This window comes from Elgaria multicarinata, chromosome 2 (genome assembly GCF_023053635.1).
Source record: "Elgaria multicarinata webbii isolate HBS135686 ecotype San Diego chromosome 2, rElgMul1.1.pri, whole genome shotgun sequence".
NCBI lineage: Eukaryota > Metazoa > Chordata > Lepidosauria > Squamata > Anguidae > Elgaria > Elgaria multicarinata.
In genome coordinates, this window is record NC_086172.1 from 65,971,543 (window position 1) to 65,991,136 (window position 19,594).

At 43.8% G+C, this 19,594-nt stretch overlaps 1 protein-coding gene across 1 annotated transcript in view; it reads right to left on the bottom strand.

Annotated features, from left to right (window-relative positions):
- Nucleotides 1–1,631: 1,631 nt before the first annotated feature.
- The window catches only part of LOC134392367 (protein mono-ADP-ribosyltransferase PARP14-like), a 36,205-nt gene continuing 18,242 nt past the window's right edge, over nt 1,632–19,594 (bottom strand). Inside the window, exons 9-18 of the mRNA XM_063116643.1 lie at nt 19,323–19,544; nt 18,160–18,241; nt 13,985–14,116; nt 12,761–12,823; nt 10,129–10,296; nt 9,776–9,994; nt 9,082–9,684; nt 5,826–5,959; nt 3,193–3,367; nt 1,632–2,043 (exon numbers count right to left, since the gene is read on the bottom strand). Coding sequence (XP_062972713.1) covers nt 1,754–2,043; nt 3,193–3,367; nt 5,826–5,959; nt 9,082–9,684; nt 9,776–9,994; nt 10,129–10,296; nt 12,761–12,823; nt 13,985–14,116; nt 18,160–18,241; nt 19,323–19,544 — 2,088 coding nt within the window. The 3' untranslated portion in view covers nt 1,632–1,753. The remainder of the gene's footprint in view (nt 2,044–3,192; nt 3,368–5,825; nt 5,960–9,081; nt 9,685–9,775; nt 9,995–10,128; nt 10,297–12,760; nt 12,824–13,984; nt 14,117–18,159; nt 18,242–19,322; nt 19,545–19,594) is intronic.

Below are 19,594 nucleotides of genomic sequence, written 5' to 3' on the forward strand. Positions count from 1 at the left end.
TGTGCCACCTGTCCATATCCTCTAGCACTGGGGTGGGCAGGTAGCCAATTGGGACCTTTTCAGTGGTAGCACCCCCTTTCATGGAACACTCTTCCCAGGAAGGCTGATTTGGCATATCCCCATGCCAGCCTGAGGACTTGTTCGTTTCCAGTGCTCTTAACTGCTTGCAGTTTTGTTACTTCTACCATTGCATTGGAGTTGTTGGTTCTAATCCGCTTTGGATATTTTATTTTTCATAGTAGAGTGGTATATATGTCTTTTAAATACAATTCAGCAAGATGCTTCAGAGTCTGCTTGGGTTTTCACCATCTGTAATAAGTGTCACCCACAAACATAGCTACTTCACTTACCTTTGAGGCCAGCTAAACTTCAAGGAACACCTCTAATTATTGACCTTCGTGATGATATCTGTCCATTTATTCCTATCCTCTACTTCCTGTTTAATGAGACCCTTCTAGTTAAAGTCCCTAATCCCAAGATTGCTTAAATGGACAATTGATCCAGTGGGGTAGTGGTAAATGCAGGCATTTGTCATGACAGTCCCCATAGCCATGCCCAAAAGGAAAGTGAGGGAACATAGCTCAAGGGTAGCATGTGCGTTCAATGCAAAAGGTCCCAGGTTCAATCCCCAGCACCCTCAGGCTCTAGCAGTTCCCATCCCACCCCCAGATACTTTAAGAACTGCAGCTAAGCTCAGAGGCAGGGTACCAAAATGAGTGGGTGCTCGGAATGCTTGGGGTGTGTGTGACAGTTGACCACCAGTTAAGAAAAACTGCCAGCGCTGCATCCCTGAGAGCCCTGGCTCCACTATTCCATTGGATTTATCAAAAGCTTTCAGGGAGGCCAAATATACAGTCTACCTGCTACCTGGATCCGTCGTTCCAAATGACAGCTCAGATAGATGCGACAGCCAGTAGTGCCTACTATTAGCTTCGGCTGATTTGCCAGCTGCTCCCATTCCTAGAGTTGGAAGACCTAAAAACGGTAGTGCATGCACTGGTAAAGTCGAGGCTTGACTTCTGCAACGCGCTCTACTGTGCCTAGTCTGAAAACTTCAACTAGTGCAAAATATGGCAGCCAGGTTGGTCACCAGTACATCTAGGGGTGACCATATTACAGCAGCTTTAAAATCACTCCACTGGTGGCCAATTAGTTTTCTGGCAAAGTATAAAGTGTTGGTTATCACCTTTAAAGCCCTACATGGTTTGGGTCCAGGTTACCTGTGGGATCGCCTTCTCCTGTACAATACACCCCACACACTCAGGTCCTCTGGGAAGAATTTATACCAGCCAGCAAAAACTAGTTTAACAACTGTTACCCAGAGGACCTTCTCTTCTGCCGCTCCCAGAGTGTGGAATGATTCTGTAGGTTCTGGCTTCCCACCCCACTTCCCTTTTGCTTGCCTTATTGTCAACTTATACTTTGTTTTTCCAGAGTTTCTCCTCATTTCTATTTTCTTCCTTTGAGCAAGACTTCACTTTGGTGGGGGTGGCTATTGCAAAATAAAGGAAGCCTCTTGCCTTTTACAGCTTCCTTGACTCTGCTTATTAGCTACACTGGTATATTATTGTCATTTTAAATAGACTCCAAGCAATGCAAAGAGATTTAACACCCTCCCTGACACAGCTTACTTTTCAACTTCAAAGAAGAAAGTTTATTGCCCAAGTAGTCCAAGCCAACTTTCATTTATACAAGATTTCAGGGGAAATGTTTCAGTGCAAATGGGAGATTTCAGGGGAAAGTAGATATAGAATTATTTCCTAAAAGTAATGAGATACTCTGGATAAGCTTGGATATCATTGAAAATGATAAACATGGAAGGATTTGCCACTTTATCAGTCACGCTGTCAAACAGAACTGTGGGATCTGCTGCATTCTTTGAGGGCGGGACAATCAATCCTGCCGATCCAGCACAATATTCCCCAACGAGTACTCTAGCAAGGTACATGTACTTTGTCCCATTTGCATCAGGTTTTGAATAGGTATCCTGGGCAGAATAACTGGCATGAACAGCAAAGTAGGTTCCATTTCCAAATGCAGCAGCTATAAAAAATATAAAAGGTAAATGAAAGCTTTAAACAGCCAGCAGCTACAGAGAGCCTTTATCCTTTCATTCTTTAAGGCCACTTCACCCACAGTAACTTCTATAGCAGTATCAAGAATCATCATATTGAACTGACAGTTTTAGCAATAATTCATGGTAGAGGGAAACCTCCCCAGATAAGTGGCAACAGTATCACATCTAAGGATGTTCTTATACCATCCTGAAGTTCTCAGCCTCGTTTCAGCTCCTGTGCCGGGACTTTATTTCTGTGCCAACTGGCACACAACTTTCTTTTGCTGCCTTCCCTACCAATGAGCAGGAGAAAGGAATGTGTGGCCTTCCAGATGATGTTGGGAGTGCAACTCCCGTCAGCCCCAGCTAATGTGACCAATGGTCAAGGTTGATGAGAGTTGGAGTCCAACAGCCACATGTTCCACACCCCTGCAGTTATCGGCAAGAGAGAACGCTGCCCAATTTTCTCCTCTTTGTAGCAGTCAAACCTCAGCAAACACAGTCATAAAAAGGTGAACGTTGACAAATGGAGTGTTGTCAATGCTCCAACCACAGTGGCACAGAAACTATAATGGATGAGAAGTACTCCAGGACAGGCCAAGAGATTCCGCTAGCATTCCTCGAGCTGCTGAAGGTATCTTCCAGAGGGAGGGGAGCCTTTAAAAGATACCCTTTTCTAAAACATACAGCAAGCTGACAAATGTAGAACTAGATAGACTTCCTGCTTCAATTCTCATGAGCCAATTTCAGAAAGGCCATCAAAGGATCTTCATCTGTGGACCTTGGAATACCAGCTTGGAAATGTGTCCTTACGAGAAGTGCCTAGAGCTGCAGGGCATCTTCCATCTCAAAAACTGCAGCACAGAGACACACAAACTCATACTGATGAATAGTCCAATGGCTATTTCACACATTAAGCACTAAATGCCAGGTTTGCCACTGAATGTACAGCCAATCCTGGCTCTCCAACAACTACCTTTACAATCATGTGTTTGCAGAATATTCACTTTTGATGTTTTTATGTGTGTAAAAAAAAAAGAGAAAGTGTAATAGGTCGAGCACACTAACAGTCACCAACCATGTGTGTGAGCCATACCTCCATCTTATCAAGAGTCATGATTTCATCATCAACTTACCATGCATTCCAGCATAACTCCGATTGAACCCAGAGTCATTTATGAGTTTTAATGATTCACTGGATGTTCCATGAAAAAGAAGTTTCTCATTAATGCTACTGCCATTTTTCGCATCCATCTCCTGCTTTTTTATTTGGTATGCCTGCCAGTAGTAGGGATTTTGGATCCTCTCGATCTACAAATGAAAAAAAACCAGTAAATTGACATTAACCAATATCTCATATCACCTGCAAAGAATTTTTTTAAACAACTTGAAACAAAGCAACAGATTTGGATTCTTAGGGTATATCAAACCAAGCATGTCTGCTTCTCTCCGATAACAGCAGTGTTAAATAGCAAGTGGGAAACAACTAATGAAGAGAATTTGGCATGACCATTACTCTTTGGCATGACCATTACTCTTCTTGGGCAACAGGTCCTGCATCTCATATGCCAAATTTGCCATCTTTCAGCCAAAAATAGCCCCCAAAGTGGCTTACAATAATTTGAAAGTCACAGGAGGATTCTCTCTGTTCTGAGCAGTTAACACATGACACAATAGCCCATGAGTTAAACACCCATGGGCTCGTGGCCACAAGTGAAAGAGAATGGGCATGCTGCCTCCCATGTACCTGCCACTTCCATTTTTAATCAGCAACCCTGTGTAGGTTGCTGACCAAACAGCCCAGCAGTTACCCATGGTTTGTTTAACCCCTAAACAACCCAGTACTCCAGGTTGAGATGACATACTCGGAAAACTACGGAGCTGCTCGTGGGGGTTGCTGATTAAAAGTTGAAGTGGTGGGCATGGAGAAGGCTATGTGCTCCCTCCCACTTGTCCCAGGCAGTCCATGGGTTGTTTGAGTGGGCCAGTGTGAACTGGCCCACTCAATGAAGGCCCTGGAAAAATGCTGTAACAACCAAATTCCGGATCCCCTCCAGAGGGCCACACATTTTCTACCGTCTCCCAGATTTGGGCATGTAGCTCCACTGAATGGGTTGAGTTTGGCAACACGTATGTTCCGTGGCATTTGCAGAGGACAGAACTCTTCCAGACTGCCTCTGGGGATGGCTAGTTATAGAGGCAAGGACTCTGCTAGGTTTAAGGCCCAGGGCCACAAAGGCCCCATGGAACATCCCTCCCCAACCTGGTGCCCTCTTGATGGGTTGAGATTGCAATTCCCATTAGCCAAGATGGATAGGAATGAATGTGTTATAGTCCAACAGATCCAGACAGCACCAGCTTGGGAAAGGCTGTCAGAGGGTGCATTGGAAAGTTCTGCCAAAGGATCTGCATCAGCGATAGTACTCGAAGCAGGGAGTACGTCTCATGCTGACCAAGTAGGTCTAGTTCTGCAGAGTCTTGAGAAGGAACAGATCTTTGGTTAAGAAACGCAACAGAAACCTTCACATTTTGTTTAACATCCCTCCTATGGTGGCTCTGCCTATGTACTAGGGGAGAGAAAGACAGAGGAGTCCCAAGCCTCACACCAAGAGTGGTTCCAGACAGAGGGCTCCTAGCCCTCTGAGAAGGCCCTGGTGCAGCTATTCTGTCTTCCTCCTCAACGGATTTTCTGAAGTGACTGAAAAGATGGAAATAGCTGTGAGAACACGACGGAAGGTAACAAGGGGGTTGGACTTGATGGCCTTGTAGGCCCCTTCCAACTCTGCGATTCTATGATTCTAAGATGAGGACAACGATGTCTGGAAACCATCACCACCACCCTATTAACATTCTGTGAATGAGGCAAGGCCATAAAAGCCTCATTTAAAAACACTCCAACTTCAGGGGTGTGGAAACTCTTTCAGTCCAAAGGCCGGATTCAGTTTTGGGGAACCTCTCAGGAGCCATATTTCAGTGGTGGCCGGGACTGGAGGCAAAAGAAGCAGAGCCAAAGGCAAAAGGGGGCGTGGCCATAAATACAAAACAATACCAGCTCTCACTGCCAATATCTAAGCCCCAGGAGAGGCATTTTAACCTTTTGGAATGGGGGAAAAACTGCACAAAAGAGAAGCCACTGATGTTCAGTGGGTGGGGCCAGGGGAAGGAAGCGTGGACAGTTGGGTCCTGATTTGGGGAATCTCATAGGGTCAGACTGGGACTCCAGGAAGGCTGGATTTGGTTCCATACCCCAGGTCTACTTGATAGGAACCACCAGCGAGATCTAGATGCCTGTCAGTTTCACAGGGTTATATTTACTACAAACAACTGTATGCCCCAAAGTCTGAGAAGACAGGATGCAGCCAACTATGGAGGGAAGAGAACCTACACTGGCCCTGTTCAGAAGACACCTTAAACCATGGTGATTAAGCCAGAAAGCCAGGCTGTATTCAGAAGACACCTTAAACCACAGCTTTAACCATGGGGAATAAAGCAGAAAGCCTTATTCACCATGGTTAAAGCCATGGTTTAAGGTGTCTTCTGAACACAGCCTGGCTTTCTGGCTTAACCACCCCGGTTAAAGCCATTGTTTAAGGTGTCTTCTGAACACAGCCTGGCTTTCTGGCTTAACCACCACAGTTAAAGCCATGGTTTAAGGTGTCTTCTGAACAGGCCCACAGGAAAAAAAGCAAAACACGTCTTCCTTTTATTTTTTGTCTTTACAGTTCATCGCTGGCCAATCCTGGAAGCTGAATAAAATCAAAATGGTTACCTTTTCAATAGTGCATTTGCAACCTTGGCAAAATTGCCTCTTGACAGTCTGATATTCCTTCATGTCTGGCTTTAGCTCCACCACTTTGATGCGCGATTGCCCCATGGGTTCCCAATGCTCCGGAGATGCTGTGACTATATAATTGAACATTGCACTATTAATTTGTGCTAGGATTAAAACAGACATGCCCCTTTCAGGCCATTTTTCAGCCTGAATTTTGACAGCTGAGGTTAAGGCAACAGTTGAGTGGCATTTCACTTTGTTATGATTGTCACTGGGTGAGCATCCATTTGAAAAACCTGTTAGCTGCTCCCATGCTTTCAGGTGAGAGGAAGCTAGAAATATTAATAAGTATGGACCTTTACTGAAAGAGACAGGGCACTGGTTAATTAAGCACAGGCAGAGTTAAAAAAAAAAGGTTTAGACTAAAACCTATTTCCCTAATACTACCCAGCCCACTGTAAAACCAAGGGTTTTCCAACATGGCATAAGTGGGCTAAGATCATCCCAATTTTGACAATCCCAAAATCAATTTGTGGCCGCACAGACAACATAGCAAGCGTTGGGGATTACTTCCTCCATTTTCTGAGCTAATGGTTCATCAAAGTACAGTAGTAGTACAAAGGAACAATTACCAGCCAGAAATAAGCAGGCTGATCCATAAGTACTAGTGCTGTGCACAGACCCCCCGATTTGCTTTGGATCCTGATTCGGACCTTCTGAATCGAGCCCAATTCACTTTGGATCAATTTGGACCCAGTCCGCCTTGCCTCGGATCCGAATTTGAATCGAGATTTGGATGTCCAAATCATTCCCATAGACTTGCATTGGAAAAAAATAAATACCTATAACTTTATTTTTTAACATAGAAACATGAAAGCTGGCAACCTTACAGATGCCTCAGAGATGCTCACATGTACCAAATTTCAGACACATCTGTGCAGTGGTTTTCCTATAATCCACTGCTAAAAATGTGATTTTTCAGGCAAACAAGTCAAAGCAAACTACTATAACTTTCTCATTTTTCATGAGACAAACATGAAAGTTGGCAACCTGGGACATAACTATGAGTACCAAATTTCAGACACATCTGTGCAGTGGAATTTCTGTAATCCACTGCTAAAAATGCGATTTTTTCAAGGAAACAAAGCAACCACTCAAAGCAAAGAGCAATTTGAGAAGGTGTGTAATCAAGCTCACATTATCCCTTCCTTAATCTCTGTGTATTTTTGAAGTGCAAATCTCCCCTACTTGAGTTTTCTTTTGTGTGTTCTGAAGCCCTGAGGCCCTTCCCATTCAGACAGGTAACAGGGAAAGTAGGCTGCCTGCAATACACACATTACCTGGCTGGGAGCAATATGTCTCAGAAATTGAGTCAGACCAGCCCTGCAAGGCGGGACCAGGCAGGTAATATTGGAGAAGTATGTAGGTGCACAGCAGGCTGGCGGCAGGCAGCTATGTAGGCACGAGTAAGTGAGCCAAGGATTGTCTCGATTCAAAGCCAGAAACACAAACCAGCCCTGCAAGGCGGGACCAGGCAAGTAATAGTGAAGTGTGCAGGTGCTCAGGAAGGCAGGCAGAGAGAAAGCAGGCAGTTATGCGGGCATGAGTAAGTGAGCCAAGGAGTGTCTTGATTCAAAGCCAGAAACACAAACCAGGCAGAGAGGCAGCTATGTAGGTGGACACAGAGAGGCCAGCAGAAACCAAACAAACCGGCCCTGCAAGGCAGGCACAGAGGAGGAGAGGCAGCAGGCGGCTATGCCCATGAAGCACTGAGAGCAAGTATGCCGTAGGCTTGTGGGGTTGACCCACCCAGCCCATCTACATCTCCCAGGCACCAGGAGGGCAGAGAGGCAGGCTGGCAGAAAGCAAACAAACCGGCCTTGCGAGGCGGGCTGGCAGAAAGCAAATAAACCGGCCCTGCGAGGCAGGCAGTGGTTGGAAACATAGTCAGTGAGAGATGCTTTGGCATCCCCTTAATAGGAGGCTAGGAGGAAAATAGTTTCAAGGTCCTTCATAGTTAACTTACTCCATGGTAAGCACAGCCAAAATAATAATAATAATAATAATAATAATAATAATAATAATAATAATAATAATAATAATAATTTGAGTTCGGTCTTGTTGAGTCTCTCACTGTCTTCTACTTTGTTTGTGTGTGTGTGTCTAAGCAGTACACAATAAAGAACTCATTTATAAAATTCGAACAAAAAACGAGGGTTGAACCGATCTGCTTCGAACTTGGAATGGTTGAAGCCCTACTGAAGACCGACCATGGTGCTAATTTTCATGCCTGTATCTGTAATTTCCCCCAAAACAAGGGATGAACCGATATGCTTCAACTTTGGCATGCCTAAAGCTCTACTTGGGGCCTATCATGGTGCTGAGTTCCATCTCTTTATCTTTAAAAATGTCAGCGTATTCTTAAAAAAATAATTATAACACCTCAAATTTAAAAAAAATCCTAAAAATCAGGAGATGAACTGATATGCTTCAAACTTAACAGAGATGAAGCCCTATCATGGTGCCAATTTTCATTTCTATATGTGCTTGGGAAAGGGTCCAAATTGATCCAGAGCATGCTGATTCACTTCGGACTGATCTGGACCTGTTTTGATTTGCTTCAGATCCTGATTTGGACCTTCCAAATCACCCCAATTCGCTTTGGATTCGAAGCAGTACACAGCCCAAATAATTACACTGAGGTCCTGCCAACGCTTTAGCTTCCAAAACATGAGCCTGTGCAACACATGCTACCAATTATCACTCATGCTGTTTCAAGCAATAATAGCTATGACTGAATATTGGTGTGAGTTATGCCAACCTTCCCCACCCTGGTGTCCTCTGAATGTCTTGGGACATCAACTCCATCAACTCCTGCCATTATGGCCAATGGTTTGGAATGCTGGTTTGGAACCACATTGGACAAAGCTGTGTTAAGCCATGCCAAATTGTACCCCATGAGCGAGGGGCTCATGTCCTTGAATGCAACACAGGCTCATAATGGGTCAATCCAATGTCTGCACAGAACAAGAAGAGGGGCAGGCAGGGAGGAAATACCACAACTGCATAGCGAGAAACGTTTGATGTACGCGACTACCCAATGTGGTCCAAAGGACAAGATGGGCTTAGATCAAAGTTCAAGGCCCATCTCAGTCATGGCTTTACTTGGGGGAAAACTCTGGACATGCACCCACAGTGACAGAGAGAGACTAATGTATGGGAATTGATGATGGACCAAGTTTTGAGAACGCACCTTCTGCTTTTGAGATACGCCGAAGAGCAATGCTTGCCCCCTTGTCATCCACTGCACACAGATTGCTTGGGTCCACTCTGTAGCGTTTATTTTCTATGGTTATTTCAAGCACTCTCGAATCTTGTGATGCAGCTTCTATGTACATACTGGTCGTCATGTCGAAGGCTTTGTACTCCCCGTTGTACTCATACCTCCACTCTACTATGCTGCTGAGAAGCTCTGCCTTGGACTGCTCTTCTCTGCCCTCCCGGACGCTCTTGATTATCTTCTGAATTCTTGAACTGGCATTCAGGACATCTCTGGTTAAGCCAAGGACGCGGAGGGAAGGAGCAGGAGCTCCAGGCTCGAGTTTAATGACAATATGCAGCTTCGCTTGGAGCTCCCGCAGTTTCTCAAACTCGCTTTCTCCGAAGTTTGAGATCCATTCATCTGTGACAGCGAATTCAGTCTGGTCCTTTAAAATCAGATCCTTCATCCAAGATGCTGCATCTTCCACATTTTTCTGGCTCTCACCACAAATCTGAAAAATGGCCGGCTCCACAGCTTTCTCCAAAAACATGGCAGGTTTTAATTTTTCTACAGGTTTCCTGAAGGTAAAGAATTCTGCAACATGACATCAGTTTGAGAACAGGTTAAGCTTTTCACTAATGCACCTGCAGTCAAGATGCTCCATAAAAAAAGCCCATCTACTTACCTGCCACTCTAGTTAAAATGGTTTTTGATGAGTGTGTCCCAGGCTTGCCATATGTAACTTCTTTTTTTTGCATACTTCCATGAAACACACTTAATAGATCTGGCTGGAAAATGATGATTTTAATTTCTTTTACCACTGGGGCAGAGGTTTTACTTGTGAAGTCTATGATGGCATCTATCATGTCATCAGCCACCATAGAGGGATCAAGTTTTGCTTCACCTGCAATGATAATAAAATGTCTATGTTGTAAATAACTGAAACAGGGAGGCTCATTCTCTCTGGCCTGTGACATTACCTGGCCCTCTTCTGCTTATTTGTTGCACAATTATTTCCCTCCACAACTCAATACAGACCTGTCCCAATTGCAGGAAAAGCAACAGTGGTGAATTGCTTTTGTTCGCATTCCATGAGAACTTTGGAGACTTGTGCTTTGATATCAGTACTGGTCACAAGATGAATGACATTTTTACACCTCAGCTTTCCTCCTTTCGTGCATATGAGCTGGTTCTGAGCCTGGGGAGCTGAAAGGAAAAAGAGACGTGAGATGTGGAACAAACAGGACAATTATCGAACAGTAGGAATACAAGCCTTCCATCTTAAAGAGGCCTATTTGGACAACGTTTTCCTTTCTTGTTCATGGAAGCCACATCTTCTTTGTTAAGGTGTCAACTGTGTTGCAGAGAGATCCTGTTTTTCCCAGTGTTGAAGATGCAATATTTTATCTCTTGGCAAATATTTTACTCTCTACAACGTTCTGACGGGCAGGGGGAAGGGGAGATAAAAACGTGACCTATTTTTTATGCTACCCACACCTCAGCCAGTCAAGTGTTGCCTCTTCTTGCTGCCTCATGCTTTGTGCCATTGCTACCTCGGCAAGCGATACAGTTTTGTTTAGAAGAGGGGCGAATTTGGTTACGTGGTTTTGCAAAAGGGACAGTCTTCCTTCGTGATAGCCACTAACAAGAATGATCCATACCAACGTTACCAGGGCATTTCAAAGAGGGAACAGTCAACAGTTTATGGTTCAGTCACCAATGATTTTGTTCTGGCAGTCAGCTAGGGAAGCCCCTTCAATACTCCATCATAAGAATAAGGAGGCTACTGCATTTCATTTCGTTTACACGCTGTCACCAGAGACAGAATAAAAGGGAGGAGGTGCCCCTTCCAAAAATGATGACAGGCTAAGGCTTGGGACCTGATATAGGGCCAGTGTTGTATGTCGGAGAGGAGGGATTTCTACAAACGCTATACCTGCCACTCCTCCTCAGTAAAATCCCCTCCTCAGGCAGGTGGAAGAAGAGGGACACACTAACTTTGCTTCTGTAAAGCAGGAAGCAGAATCTCACTGACAACTAGAAATCATGATCTAATCACAAGCCCAACCAAATGGACATGGACCCTTGAGCATCATTCCCCTTAGGGGCATGCAAAACAAGGCTCCTGCAAAAGCAACTTAGGAAGCTGCAGTCTACCAAGTCCAATCATAGGCCCATCTAACCCAGTATTATCGACTCTGACTGGCAGCAGTGGCTCTCCAGGGTTTCATGCAGAATTCTTCCCCAGCCTTACACAGAGATGCCAGGGATTTCACTTGTGATCTTCTGTATGAGCTACAGCCCCTAACTTTCAGCTTAGATGCCTCTCTATGTTCTATAATGGTGTGCGGATAACCAAGAGAGTTAAAATTTCTCATCAGATCATGGAGGCCACTTTAACACTGGACATGCATATTTAGGACCCAGGAACTCCTTGAGGACTGATGATTGCTAGTACCTACATCAAGGAGTAGACAAGTGAAGAGTGGGCAATGGGCACTCTCATGGCCATCTTTGGACAGAAAGAGGGCTAGTGTCCTTCCTTGTTCCATGGCCACATGCTCCCCGGCCAGGAGGGCTGCCAACATTCGGCAACCACCACCATTTATTTAAGAGCCTCCAGAGCTTCAAAAGATCTGTTCAGGCACAGGAACATGCTTAGATATGTGGTGGACCTGCCCTAGGGTATATAATTATATATCCATTATGTACACCCAGGCAACGTTTACGATCTTCAGAGGAGGCCCTGCTTGTCATTCCCAGATGAAGAGAATGCCATTGTGAGGAACCTCGACAGCAGGCCTTCTCTGTAGCAGCACGCTCCTTCGGGCGATTCAGGAGACGGAAAAATGTACTATCTCTTAAACGCCTCCTAAAAACATACCTTTTTGAACAAGCCTTCCCTGGACTGTAATTTATTCTGGCTTTATGTGATTTTAAAGCTTTAAACTAGATTTTATGGTTTTAGTTGTAAATTTCCCAGCGAGTTTAGGCTGTTGGGCAATATAAATATGTAATAAATAAATAAATAATTTCTGGATATTAGTCTTTCAAGAGACTAGTTCAATAACAGGGCAATGGATTCATCCATCCTCTCACCTGGCCTTGCAAAATTTATATATAGGTTTAGATATCAACCTAAGTAAAAAATTAGTGAGTCATCTATTGTTAGCGGCAAGATGGTTGATAGCCAAGTGTTGGAAAGACGGTAAAGGGCTGAATATCAAAAACTGGTATCAGAGAGTTTGGCACATCACTCTCTTAGAGAAATTGACTCAAAAGTTAAGGATTGATGGAGGACAATTAGATAGGGACAAGTTTGAAGGAGTATGGGGGAAATTCATTGAATATATAAATAAAGCAGAACGTGGGAGAATCCCGCCGTTGGCATATGCAGAGCTATGGAGAGCCTAGGACTAAGGAAAGGAGGTTCCCTTCTGAACCTGATGGAAAGAAAATGCAGACTATAAATGGGCGATCCAGGATTTAAGAGTGGGGAATAATGAAACAAAGTGTATTATCCAAGTTAATAGCCATCAATATTTAAACCAGGTGGAAATTGAAACTGTAATTGTTTGTAAATGTATGACTTCCATGTGACTTACGTACCAGAACAAAAGAACAATAACATTATTTCCCCCCCCCCTTCAAAAAAAAAATAGATTTGTACCTAGCTTAGCACATTCCGTTGCCATTTCTGGTCCAGCTGCATCCAGAATTGCTTTGGAAACACCTTGAAAAAAACAATTAAAACACATACACATTTGTATGAGAAAATAAGATAAAGCAGTCAAGTTTAAAATCTCATACAGAGCAAGGCAATCGATGGAATCTCCCTTCACCGAACCCATTAAGCACTGCAAGGCAACATATCGAACAAAAATCAGATCTGTACTTGGGCATCTGACCTTATTTTAAAGTGGTCAACTCCAAACAGGAGCTATGGCTGTGGTCAAGTGACACAGTTTCCCTGTCAGATTTTAAGCAAGAATGAAGACACTTTCCATGAGGCATGGAGAGATTCCAATTCCAACAAAAAGTCAGCTGCCATCAACGCCACTGTAAGATATTCCCATTTTTCTTCAGGTTGTATGACTACAGGGGCACCTGAGGATAGGGGTGTTAACACGCATTGTAGAAGGCAAGGAGGTGCTCCTATGATGAACACCAATCAGATGTTTGGCTAGGAACTGGGAGTAAACAAAAGGCTCTGCTTGATGGTCCCGCTCCTCCTGCTCATACAGAGCAGCACTTGATCATCCACCTGCACCTGACAGCATGGTAAAATGCTCACTATCGGAGCAGAATGACAGAGAGCCCGAAACTGCCCACCTGCATGGGATCTGTGGGAGCTTTCCAACTGCATGACCATCTTGTGGGTCAAGACCTAAGATTAGAACAGTCGCAGTTTGCCCTTGGCTTTGCAATACATGCACAGACGGCTCTTTTCTCCAATATTATTTATACAACTCTTTGTAGAGGTTCAGGGGGAAAACAAAACGGACTGGACCTGCTCCATTACGTTCACACCAAGTTCTCCAATACTGCAACTGCATAGAGTGGGAGAAGGTGGCAATGCTTAATCTGGGGGTGGTGAGGGGAAGCTAGCACTTCCGTAGAAAGCACATCACAAACTGGAGTGGACATCGTCATCTCCAAATGAAGGAAGCAAGAGAAGAAGAAGCAAGGCACTTGCTTATCACTGCTAGAAGTCTCATTTTAGGATGTGGGGAAGCAGAGGAGTCTCCAATGACAGTGGGGTGGACAGAACTCTAAAGGAGCTATCCAAAGTGTTTCACCAGCCTACACTGGGGGAAACTACACACAGGCATGCAATTGGTCCCAGATTACAAACAAATCCTCCAGGGGGAACCTTGAAGGGTACAAAACATACCACAATTAAGGTTAAATGCTTGATTGGATATGTTCACTATGACATCTGTGGCTTCTTGAGTGATGTCTCCACATTCCACCAGCAACAAAATTGGGCCGATTTGCATTTTATGAACTCCGTTTGTTGAAGAAGCTGTAAGGGGAAAAGGAGAGATACAAGTCTGTTTATTCTGCATCCCTTCTCCCACACATTTGTGGGTATATTATTTTTATGTCAAAGCTCTATGTTCACATGAGCCTCGTGTGGCGCAGAGCGGTAAAGCAGCAGTTTCTGCAGCTGAAACTCTCCCCACGGCCTGAGTTCGATCCCGGCAGAAGCTGGTTTCAGGCAGCCGGCTCGGGTCGACTCAGCCTTCCAGCCTTCTGAGGTCGGTAAAATGAGTACCCAGCTAGCTGGGGGAAAGGTAATAATGGCCGGGGAAGGCAACGGCAAACCACCCCGCTATGAGGCCTGCCAAGAAAACGTTAGCGAAAGCTGGCATCCCTCCAAGAGTCAGTAATGACTCAGTGCTCGCACGAGAGGTTCCTTTCCTTTCCTTTTCTATGTTCACACAAACCGGGTTATATTTGGGTTAACCCCCCACCCCCAAATAAGTTTCATCAGTGGCCCATTTTTTATATTACCATAATCTAGCATTACATGAACAAGCAACAGCAATCCTCAACCCATATGCTCCTCCCTCCCCTCCTCTGGTCTGGGTGCATCCACTTCTGATTTTAAACTAACCAGAATTTGCTATTATGCACAGAATTTGCTATTATGCACAAACACTGATTAATATTAAACTACAGTTTGTTGAAACAATCCAGGATGAAACTGGTTCATGATCCTGGGTTCTTTCAACAAACCATAGTTTAAAATTAACCAGTGTTTCCCTAGCCTGGGAAAACTCTGGTTAGTTTAGAACAGGAATTGATAGATGTTTCCAATTTCCTTCTCGTGTCCATGCCAGAGCAGCAATCCAAGGTTCACTCTTGCTTGTTCACATAGCACTCAACCATGGTTTAGCATGATGTCCAAAATGGGCTACTACTTCTCAGGCTAAGCTAACACAGGGTCACTGGGGAGGGGGGTAAAAAAAAGGATTTAAGGGCTTTGTACATGTGAAGATAACTATCACATTAAATAATCCTTTCCCTAATACCTTGTAGCATGGTTTTGTTTTAGAATTGCCTAATAAGTAGGGCTGAGCTCCACTTCTCTTCGGTTCTTAGAAGCGATAGCGGAGTGGGGTGCTTTGCCTCCGTTATAGGCAAAGGAGAAGTGAGTCGGGTGGCTAGCGAAGCATAGCGAAGAGAAGCGGCCACAAGCGGATCGATCCGCTTTTCACAAAGCGCTTCGCCTGCCATTTTGGATATTTTTTCCCTTAGGATTGCATTGCGGAAAAGTTTAGCATATAATTTTTTTGTTTTGAAACCCATATCCCTGAAACTTACTGTACTTAAAGAGTGGTGGTTGGGGGTCATTTGTGGAGATTTTCAGACTTTTTTGTCCTGCGGTTTGCTTGCTATTAATTTGTTTAGAATGGCTAAAAGCGGGAGGGGGTAACTTTTTTGGAAGCAATGATAGGCAGATTCAACTCCCAATCGTGATGAGAAGTGATCACCTCATGTGAAGCATCCTCCAATCCCAATGTTGGAGGGGGGGGGACTAAGGCAGACCCACCCAGACAGTTTTTCCTTTCTCTCTTTGTGGGGTTGGACTTCGTGGAGATGGGAGTTAGTTCTGTGCTGCAGCTGTGTTTTGGAGGAGATATAGGATTAGGATCTGGTGTGGGTTGTGTGCTTGTTTGTTTCTGACTGTTTGCTTAGCTTGCTCTGTGTTTTTACTTTATTTTTATAAACTTTTAACTTTTCATTTTTGAAGTGTTTGTTTGGTTTCCCACCCCCAACTCCTTCTCCCTCTTTTAAACCCTGTGTACTGTGACTGTGTTTCATCTTCTTTCTTTCTTCTATTTAAAAAAAGATTTTAAAAAATACCAAAAAAAAATTATCCTCTCTTTCTCTCTCTTACTCTGTGTGTGTTTTTTTGGACTGTGTGTGATTGTGTTTGCTGTGCACTGTTAAGTGCAATAAGCATTCAAATAAAGTTAGAGGCATTCAAATAAACTTTGTGCAAAGCATACACACTTGTCCCATTCCCCAAATAATAAATACATTTATTACTAATAATAATAATAATAATAATAATAATAATAATAATAATAATTCATCATGAGAAAAGGCAGCAGGCACACGGAAGACAAAGGTTTACTCTTCTCCTCCTAGCCCCCTATTAGTTATGGGCTGCGAAAGAATCTGTCTGTGCTGTTCCTGCCTAACAGGGCTGGTTTGCAATACTAGCCTGGAATGGAAACAATCCTTAGCTCACTTACTTGTGACCGCAGAAATGTCTGCCTGCCTGTGCTCGCCTCTCTGCCCGCCTGCCTGGGAGCTGTCCTTGTGGGGTAGCTGGATCTGCTGGGACTGACTTCCCCAGAGATCTATGGCTTGCCTGTGCAAGGTACCAGTTCTTTTGTGCCCGCCTGCCAATGCCCGCCTGTCTGTGCCTGCGTCCCCATAGATCTATGGCTTAGTCATATATCGTGTGCCTGCCTCTCTGCCCTCCTGGTGCCTAGGAGATGTACTAGATGATGGGCTTTGTGGATCAACCCCACCAGCCTCTGGCATGCTTGCACCCAGTGCTACAGGGGCAGAGCCGCCTGCTGCCTTTCCTCCTCTGTGCCTGCCTCACAGGGACAGTTTGAGCGTATCTTGCTTTGACTCAGGGGATTAGTCCTTCCTGCGCTCACCCGGTTTAGACTTCTTGAAATTCCAAGTAAATTTTTGAAGTGTGGAAGGTTTATCTTTAAATAGTCCCCAATTCATGACATGTTGGGATTTCCTTTGAAATGGCTATGAATAAGGAAAGCCCATTTAGCTGTCTGCAGCTTTAAAAACCCTTGAGATATTTGGATTTCTGAAAATGGGGTGGGGGATTTTCAAATAATCCCCAAAAATCACTGGAGCTTCGGATTGACTTCAAACTGGGCATGAATGTGGATACATGGATAAGCTCTTATGGTGGTTATTTTGAGGTTTCTAATGTGAAAACAGACGGAGATCTAGAAAAGGATTGTTAGGGGTTGAGGGTTAAATGTTAAAAAATCGCTAAAAATCAGGGCATGCTTGAAACTTGGCATGAATGTGGATCTAGGTGGCATCTGTGAGGGTGCCCATTTCAAGTTTGTATCTGTAAAGATGTCGGAGATATTAGCATTTCTGAAAATGGGGAATTTTTTAATATTCGCTGAAAATCAGTGGATGCTTGGATTTGCTTGAAGCTTGGCACAAATGTGGATACAAGGGTAAGCTCTCATGGTATCAATTTTGAGGTTTCTAACATTAACAGAAAAAAGTTATAGGTGTTTGGATTTCAATGCAAGTCTATGGCGGGGGGGGGGGAAATGGAGCTCCGATCCAGAGCTCCGCAGTGAAGCAAAGTGGACCATAGGCGGATCGGGGCGGAGCGGACCCAATCCGTAAGTTCCGGATTGGGATCCGGAGCAGATTGGGGGGTCCGTGCACAGCCCTACTAATAAGGCTTGCTTATTCCTTCAAATTCATTATGGATGATTCCTACTCTGCACATTCTACAAACTAAATTCACTTCATAACAGTGATAGTTAGGACTGCCATAATTGCTGGAATATTTGACCTTTTCATTTTTGAACAGCTGGCCCATAACACAAACTTTTTAAAAACACACACACAACTTTTATTTTCAAATGCACTTTGTAATGTGGCACAAGTAACTGCTGTCAAGGAAAACAAAAGCATTCAGTTGGGCTCAGATAACTAGCTTTACCATTCTTTGAATGTTGCCCTATGTTTTCAGTAATGAACAAAACATTATACAAGGCAGGCAGAGCCAATAGAGGCTGATTTAGCTCCCTTATTTTACAAAACAACAACCCTGACTTTTCAAAATATTCTTCTTTGCAGTGGTCCTCACTATCACCACTCTCCTCCTCAAACTATTCCACTTTTTACATTTTACATTTCACACACACACACACACACTCACTCCTAACTCTTCTAACATATCTTCCTCAAAATGAAATTCTAGAATTCCCAAGATTCCTGGTAAAGACAGCTCCAAACCCTGGGGATGTGTGGGTGGGAAACAGCATTTACCTTGATTGTGCTGCTGGAAACTCTCAGGTACAGTCTTAGTTCGGCCTGGATACAGCCTGCTGTTTAATTCATCTGTAAATGCCTGGGGGGAGGGGGGAAAGCGTCACAGTAAACAGGCTACAAGTAGGAAGGTGTTTTCTGTCTTTTCTTTTTAAAGAGTTTTTTCATCAAGAACATGCTTTTGTGGGAAGGGAGGGAAGGTTCTGCCTGATATCTCCTTTGGAACACCACTGGCTTTGTGATCATTCTGTTGAAATAATGGGTTGTGTCCATTATCAGTGTACTTACCCACTGAAATGAATGGGATGCAAGTTAGACTAACATTGGCTATAACCCAATATCTGTATTTGGATAATCATATCCGAATAATGGGCTCAAGTTACAGGAAGCCAGATTCCGGCTGCACATCAGGAAAAAATTCCTGTTACAGCAGTACAACAATGGAGCCAATTACCTAGGGAAGCTGTGGGCTCTCCCACACTAGAGGCCTTCAAGAGGCAGCTAGACAACCATCTGTCAGGTATGCTTTAAGGTAGATTTCTGCGATGGGCAGGGGGTTGGACTCAATGGCCTTATAAGCTCCTTCAAACTCTACTATTCTATGATTTCTTGACTTAATAAGCCAATGGACATTTTGGCTGTACATGGAGCCCTTTTACATGAGCCTTGAAACAAACCAGGAACTCTTGCATTAACCATGGTATGCTCTTTCCTGTTCCTAAACTAGGTATCTACAGTTAATGGCTTTGGAAGAAAGCAAGAGAGGAAGCAAACTTTAAATCAGAGTTTAGTTGAGAAAAATAAAAATTGTAGAGGTAGTAGGAGAATGCTGAGGACTAAGATAAAATCTGAAGAGGAAATCTCTTCTAAGCAGTACTGAATTGTATTATTATTATTATTTTATTTATATAGCACCATCTATGTACATGAAGCAGTTGCTCCCAGGCCAGCTTTCCTGGCAAACTGTCAAGATGCCAATGAACAATAGAGCAGTAAGATAATAGCTGATCCTGCAACTGGAAAAAGCTTTGTATTTTTAGAGATATGCTGGATCTGACTCACAGAGAAACAAAGAAAACTGCTTTCTGCAGACTTCAGATCTTTCAAAGCCACCTTTAATATCAAACACATACCCAAGAAGCTACTAGCAAAGAGAAAAATACCTTGATTGTGTTCATGTCACTTGGATGCAGTACAAAGTGAACTTCTTGAAGGGACCTTGGATTTCCTTTCTGACTGAATTTGAACACCTCATCAAACATCAGTTTAGCAACAAGATGCTTGGGGTATCCTAAGTTACCGGTCCCAATCGCTGGGATTGTGATGGAATTCAGAGAGAGTCGTTCAGTGGTATTCAGACATTCTTCAATAATGTTCCCCAAGATCTGGGGACCATAAAATAAAATGGACTTAGAATCTGCAGTTTAAGAATCTG